The 7603-nt window shown below is 34.6% G+C and overlaps 1 protein-coding gene across 1 annotated transcript; it reads left to right on the top strand.

The window, feature by feature from the left end:
- Positions 1–2176: 2176 nt before the first annotated feature.
- LOC129572847 (uncharacterized) lies at positions 2177–4151 on the top strand. The gene is made up of 3 exons (XM_055452948.1): positions 2177–2326; positions 2466–2850; positions 2924–4151. The coding sequence occupies exons 2-3, from the start codon at positions 2467–2469 to the stop codon at positions 3929–3931; spliced, it is 1392 nt and encodes a 463-aa protein (XP_055308923.1). The 5' UTR covers positions 2177–2326; position 2466; the 3' UTR covers positions 3932–4151.
- The last annotated feature ends 3452 nt before the right edge of the window (positions 4152–7603 follow it).

Raw genomic sequence — 7603 nt, 5'->3', positions numbered from 1 at the left:
TGAATTCAAAGGGCTGCCATATAAATACAATGTAAAAAAGACGCGTTATAATTTTGGTCAAGAAAAATGTGGTTATTTTAAATGGTATTTTTTTCAACTCGTCATATTTTGTTCCAATTTTTCCAAATCAATATTTTTTTGCAGTCTCATACAATAAAGAGATAAAAACATTTGAATTAAATTTAAAACGAATTATGGTTTAGTTTCTGAAAAACTGCTCAAAATCTTCACACAAAAACAATTCATGAAACGAAAAATTACACAGCACATGTTCAATCGAAGAAAAAAATAAAATGTTCTTTGAATTGAACATTAGTCGATGTGCGATGCGATGTGATGTCAACCATATAAAAAGCGCACACAGTCACACATTCCATTGAGAGCTTCGCCAGTTCGAAATTTGTGTGGGGAAATTCTTATGAATTTCCTAGGCAAAATCTAAATAAAAGCCGAACGCTATGAAAACGGTGCGGAAAAGTTCGTCTTACGGAGGTAAGACTATTTATTTATATTTGTTAATAAAGAAGACAAAAAAAAAATGTCACGAATGTGCAAAATTGATTTTTGTGACAGCGTAGCACGCGATAAACATCAATTTTATAAGTAAAAAATGTTTCTTTCACTACGGAACATTGTTGATGCGTTCAATTCGTCGCGTTTATGAGTGCGTCTAACGACGTAAAGAATTGAAATGAACTTCATTGAATGCGCTCATCGCAAATTCGTGTTTTACTTTGTTTTGTTAGTGTGTTGCAGGGGTTGTGTGACCAATTCGCAAAAAATTCTCAAAATTCGTGAAATATTTGAATGAATTTGAAGTCAAAACCCGTGCGAATTGTGCGAATTCCTGTCAATTCACGAATACATAAATTCCCCTAGACTCGAAATATGAATACTTTATTGTGAAATCTTTCGGAGCTTCAAAGTTTGCCGGCGATGACTAATTTGAAATAACTAGCGATTTTGAATGTTCAAATGATATGAATGTACTAGCAAATGACCTTGTGAATTTCAAACGACTTTATATCGAAAACGCATGATATTTTGTCATTCGTTCGTCGATCGCCAAAAATGGTAAAAATCAAAGTTGTTCTTGCATTTGAAGCGTTTCACAACGATAGAATTCTCAAATTTTATACCATAAAAAAGAACATGAACAAAATTGCTGTCTAACAAAACTTGAAACTTATAGAAATGAATCGGATGGAATCAGTATTCCTTTTGAGAAAATAATGAACTGTGTAAATAAAGGTAAAGTCAATTTGGGCTCAAAAGCTGGCACGGGAATTGTTTTGCAATGAACAAGACGTCGATATTTTCATCCAACGTCGCAATAAAATATGAAAACAGAACTTATTTTGGTTTTTTTATGAGCTTCAATTAAAAAAATATGGGAAAAGTAGAATAGGGTTTCTGTGCTCTGATAACGTATTTCACGTGAGTTCAATGGAACCGTCACGTATGGAAGACGAGGTGTACACTGTACAGTGTACACGAAAGCGGCACTTGAATCTGTTGTGCGCAAAAGAGCCACCTCACACTGTTGCATTTCGATGTTTTTTTCCGTGAATCAACAACATATTTCTACGGATCCAAATTCCAGTTTCTACACACATCGCTAAGGTTTGCTTAGTAAAGCATTCTCAACGGTTTTTTAAATTCACTTTTACACGTGTGGCTGGAATACATTTAAATCTCTCCTGGTTATCTGATCAATCTGTGAAAAAATGACGTAAATTGTGAAATGTTTTTTTTTCATTCAATATTTTCAATTTTTTGCAGTTCGTTCTTTATTTAAATATTTTGCTGTTGTGAACATTGAATATGTCAATAAAAAATGCATCATTCTTTTTTGTGAATGAAATTGATGCAAACCCTGTACTCTTGATTAAATATTTTGAACACACCATTTGCGTCACGGCAAATAAACCAGAATTCCATTTTTACATTCATTTAATGCAATCGAACGGGATGTTACTCGAAAGGTTCATTATTTATTTCGCAATGCGGTTTTTTATTCGCTTTTCTTATTTATACATTTTGATTGTTTGTTTCTTTTCACGTAGTTCTGGAAAACATTTACGCATTTTAACCGTATACGTGTATTTTATTCTCGTAGAAAAAATGCACCATTTACCTATAAATATGAAAGCATTGCCAATACCCAAGACAGTGAAAATATTTGAACCGAAGTGAAAGGTGATTTTGATAATAAAATATTGTATCGATAAAATCTTACCATTAAGCGCATTGAAAGAGTATATTTACAAAAAATTTCAATTTGAATTTTTAAAAACTGTGAAAATCCAGATTCAAGACGAAAAAGGTAATTTTTTGCTATTTTGTTTTTAAACAAATCTATCTTTAGTAAGTAGTAGTTAGTTTTATAGTGGACTTTTCAATTAGTAAGAATTTACCCAATCACAATTTTAATCATGTTTTGGATTTTGCCCGCACCTATTTAGAATGGCCAGAGTCGATTGGAAATCTTTTGTGTTGACGGTTCTTATTGTGCTAGTTGGCCAAACTGTTGCTCAAACAAGCGATGTGGTTGGCAAAATGTCGATAGGATATCAAGGATGGTTCGCCACTCCTTTTGATGGTTCGCCGAGGAAGAGCTGGGTTCATTGGACGATAAATGCCGGAAATGGATCAATTCCCCCAAGTCCGGGCAATTGCAAATTCGAGGTGTATCCGGATATGCGAGAGTATACACAACGCTATCAAACGGGCCTGGCTAGTCTAGGCAATGGGCAACCAGCGAATTTGTTCAGTTCCTGGGATCAATCGACCGTAAATATCCATTTCAGTTGGATGCAAACATATGGCATTGAGACAGTGTCTTTTCAGGTTTGTTATGATGATTGGTTGCACGATTCAAAATTGATATCTTATTCATACAGTACACCGTTTTACATTTCAGCGTTTCGGCAGTGACCTCAAATTTCCATTAGCTCGTGATCAAATGAACGGCGTTGCTGGTAATGTACAACGTGCGGCTGAAAGATATGGCCGAAAAGTGTTTATCCAGTACGATTTATCAAATTGGGCCAATTTCTCAACGGAGCTTATTCCCGATCTTAATACCATGACAATCCTCACCGCATCACCCGCGTATGCACGTCACAATGGCAAACGTGTCATCTGCGTATGGGGAATGGGCTTCGGTGAGCCCGGTGGCAACAGACCGAATAATCCGACTGGGTCGTTGAATGTAATCAATCAATTAAAGTCAATGGGTTATTATATCATAATAGGTGTACCGTATACATGGAGAACAAACGATGGAATTTCCTTACCCGCTTATGCACCAGTTTATCGTGCCACCAATATGATTCAGCCCTGGAGTGTTGGTACATTCAATAGTATACCAACAGCTTTGGCTTATAAGTCGAGAGAGCAAGGTGATGTTCAAGAATGCAATCGCCTTGGCATCGACTATCAGCCGGTCATTTGGCCAGGTTTTGCATGGTCAAATTGGAACGGTCCACCCAGAAATGCAATTCCACGCTTAAATGGAACATTTATGTGGCGTCAATTCATGAATTGTCAAGAGTCGAATATTACATCCGTCTTTGTTGCCATGTTTGATGAATACGACGAGGGAACTGCTATCGCCAAAGCCGCTGAAGACGCATCAATGATACCGACAAATCAATACTTTCTGCCATTGAATGCCGATGGTGGAAATCTTTCATCTGACTTCTATTTGCGGCTGGTCGGTGATGGTATGAAATTGCTGAGAAAGCAAATTACTACATCACCAAATCCACCATATACACCACCAACACCTCAACGAACATCACCAAATAATCCAGCTAATAACAATCGAGCAGATAGGTTTCAACCATTCATAGATATGATGGATCAGATGACACCATCGCGTCTTATGTCTTTGTTTTCTACATGGCTTACAATGTTGGGTCTATGATAACCGTATAATTATGTGTTTCTTCTATCGCTTTCTATTCTGTTTTCTATTCTGCTTTATTCCTTATTCAATCTCTTTTCTTTTTTTCAACATTTTTATTAACTTTATTTCAATTTCTTCTTTTTTTTCAATAATTATAACATAAAGCATAATTTCTTTTTTGATTTGTATTTCAAGTCAACTACCTTTCAAAGTAATAAACAATGAAGAATATAAAAAATTGTCTTGTAATTTGGTTAATCGGTGATATTCGTTCAAGATGAACATATTTTCATTTATCCAGGAAAAGGGAATCTTAATTTCGAATGTGTTCTCTACACGTGCAGAACATTTAGATATATGTATATTGTTTTACATAGTTGAGTCAACATTATAGACATCAAATCGACCAAATACTATATAATTCTCTCCAATATTTATCTACCACTATAAACGTCAGCGATCAACATCAACAGAGACACTATAGCACATAGCATTAAACGCACTATTGCTTCACTCTTTGTACACACTTTGACATCACTTATGCTTTGGCGCGCGTCGTACGTTTTTCAAACGTTTATGTTTGATTCAAGTATTTCACCGATTTCACCGAATTTTCTTACTCAATATCAATATATTCATTCTTACTTGGAAGTTTTTTTTTATTGCAATGATGTTTTAAAATATGATTTGTCGAGAAATATTTTTTTTTTCAATTTCCAAAATTAAATGAAATTAAAACACATAGCATGAAACGTATTCATAGTAGAAATGCATATGTATTAGTTTGTACTTATTCATTATAATGTATTTAGATAGGACGCTAGCGCGGCCTGATATTTATAGAAAATAATTTGTTCAAGCCACAAAAAAGTGGACTTTGCAATGGGATGAATGAATTTTATCAATTCAAACCAAATCAAGCAAGTAAAAAGAAATAGCTTTCATGGTGTCAGCGGTGGACCGTTTCAATATTTCGACGATAATGAGTCAGAGATTGCCACTGTTCTTGGCATCGTGTCAGTTTGGTGTGACAATGGTATCTCCATCTCTTTACACCAAAGTCGTTTTTTAGGTGGATTGGATCGAGTCAGCAGCAACACGGATCAATTTAACGGACTTTTGCATTTGAAATAAAATCATTTCTATTCATTTTATAATTAATTTAGATTTGTGCTACTATTTGATGATAATGCTCACAAGTTTTAAAGGTAGAGAACAGTTTTAGCACAACTTTAACGTTTCAATTTTTATATCGCCAGAATTTAGGCAAAATCAATAACATTCAATCAATGGAACATTGTGGTTTTTTACGTGTTCAGATAATTTTTTTACTCATTTTTTTTCGTCACTTCAATTAAATGGATGAGCGAATCGCTTGGGAGAAACCCGTCGGGAAAAAAATTCATATATTTTGTTTCGCTTTATTTGTTCTTCGTATTTATTGCTTGCTAATTTTTGATTGAACTTGAGGACAAAAAGGCAATAAAATGGAGGGGGAAATGGAACAACAGGAATCATTAATTGAGATGTTTATTTTTTTAATTGCTGTTTTAGAATAAATAAAAGAAGATCTTCTTTTGCACTTATGCAATAATTTTTTTTAAACATCCACCGACTTTCAGAGAGCAGTTGGGAAGGCAAAGTGTATGCAATTCAGTCGAAAACTGTCTCTTAATATATTCTTTAATTTCGGGTGTGGGAACAGTTTAATGGTCACAAAGTAAGTGATCATTGCAAGTTATCTCTGTTTGGATTCATCATCTCTTTGCCATTCAAAGAAAATTTGCGTCAGCTAGCAACAGCAAATTATTCTGCTTTATTTGCTGATGCAACTTTGCACCTACTAAAAAGTGTTGTTGTTTTTTTAAATACCGAAGAAACAAATTCCGAAAAAAAACACTGAGAAGTATTTGAAAAAAAAACATCTTTTCGAGTGATGATTTTGTACTGCTTCTTTTTATTTATCAATTGACTCTCATGACACTCAAGTAAAATTGTAGCAATCAGAGTGTGAAATGGCAGATTCACATGTCAACCAAAATGCTTTTGATAAAGCACAGCGACGGTATCAAGACCAATGCACAAAAACAAAATTGATCAATTCCAAGCGATTTTAGGGTCATTCCAGAATTCACACAGAAGATTCGGTATAAAAAATGTAAACAAGCTTCATTATCGCAGCTCTATCTGTTTCAAGAATATTTTCATATTACAAATTCTTCTGTTCGACTAATTATAATGCAATGATGTAGAATGCACAAAAAACTTGCAAAAAACTGTTACTTTTTTCACTGTCATTTGTTTACGTTAATCAGAACAATGGAATCGAATTTCTGGATGTATGATTTCATTCATTCATTAAACACATTTCTTTTGGCACGATATGCGAAGACTTTTTACAGGAATGGAAGCAATCTCGATGACAGCCATGAACATGATGCCGGACATGATGAAAATTATGTATGATCATATGATGAACCATAACATGAACGACGCAATGATGATGTACCAGAAGATGATGAAGCGCATCTGGGATATGTTCCATATGGACAACGACATGCATATGGACATGGACTATATGATGATGATGCGAATGGAAATGGAAAAAATGTACCCAACGATGAAAATGGGACCGATGCGTCGTCCAAAAATGACCATGAACAAAATATTCTGGATGATGTAAATTTAGTCAATGATCTTACATTTGTAATTACAACAGTTTTGTTTATCCGAAATACATAAATTCAAGCTAGCAAAAGTTTGTGGTTCAATGTGAAGAATTTACATTTTTTTTCAATTGTATTTTATTTTCACTTCATTTTTGATCATTTTACTTTAAAAATAGTATTGATTCAATTAGACCTCTCTAATTTATTCTTCTAAATTAGCTATAAAATATGAATACCCGACGCTACAAATCCACATGCGGTATCAAACTGGTATCGTTTGATACATGCTTGATCAGTGTGAGTCGTGCGGGTAGTGAGCTAGGGTCGTTTGAGTGGCTCGGAAAAGCGGTTTTTCCGAAAATGTATCGTTTATTTTAATTGTTTTTTTTTAAATTCATTTTTTGAATGTAAATGGGTAAAAGTAGTAGGGGACTTTGGTTTAAATATTGGGTAGATCCGAGACACAGCTCAACCCGAATGAAACGACGCCAACGATCTTAGCTTAGGTTGAATTGGTGGTCGGGAAGTATTGCAGTGGCCCTCTGCTGTCACATTGACAACTATCACTCATTTGCGTTACATTTCGGTAGCGGTACCGTCATTAGTTCCGTTTTGCGAAGTTCGTTTGGCCGGTTGATTCCTATACATTCAAAATGTAAAAAACCAAGAAATAACAAATGAGTACCACTTCTCAAGGATCATTTCTTCAATTTCGTGGTAAAGTTTCAAATTACGATCAGCTGTTGTGCTGCCTCATCCACTAACGATAAGCTTTACATCTGGATCCACATCGGCTATTTCTATTTGCAAACATGCCGGCACAACATCCAAAGTGAATGTGATGCTTTTGGTCGATTCAATCAATGCAATGTCATTCTTTTTAGTTCTTATTAACTAGTATGGGTGTCGAATGATATCCTATTAAAGAAATATCAATAAAAAAATGCCTTCGCAAATTGAAAACCTCGGAATTTAAATTGCTTCAAAATTCATCAATACCTTTATTTGTCGATTCACAGCT

Source organism: Sitodiplosis mosellana, unplaced genomic scaffold, assembly GCF_009176505.1.
Source record: "Sitodiplosis mosellana isolate CC-2019 unplaced genomic scaffold, AAFC_SMos_1.0 Smas_scaffold_5608, whole genome shotgun sequence".
Taxonomy (NCBI): Eukaryota; Metazoa; Arthropoda; class Insecta; order Diptera; family Cecidomyiidae; genus Sitodiplosis; species Sitodiplosis mosellana.
This window is presented reverse-complemented; position numbering and strand designations above follow the sequence as displayed.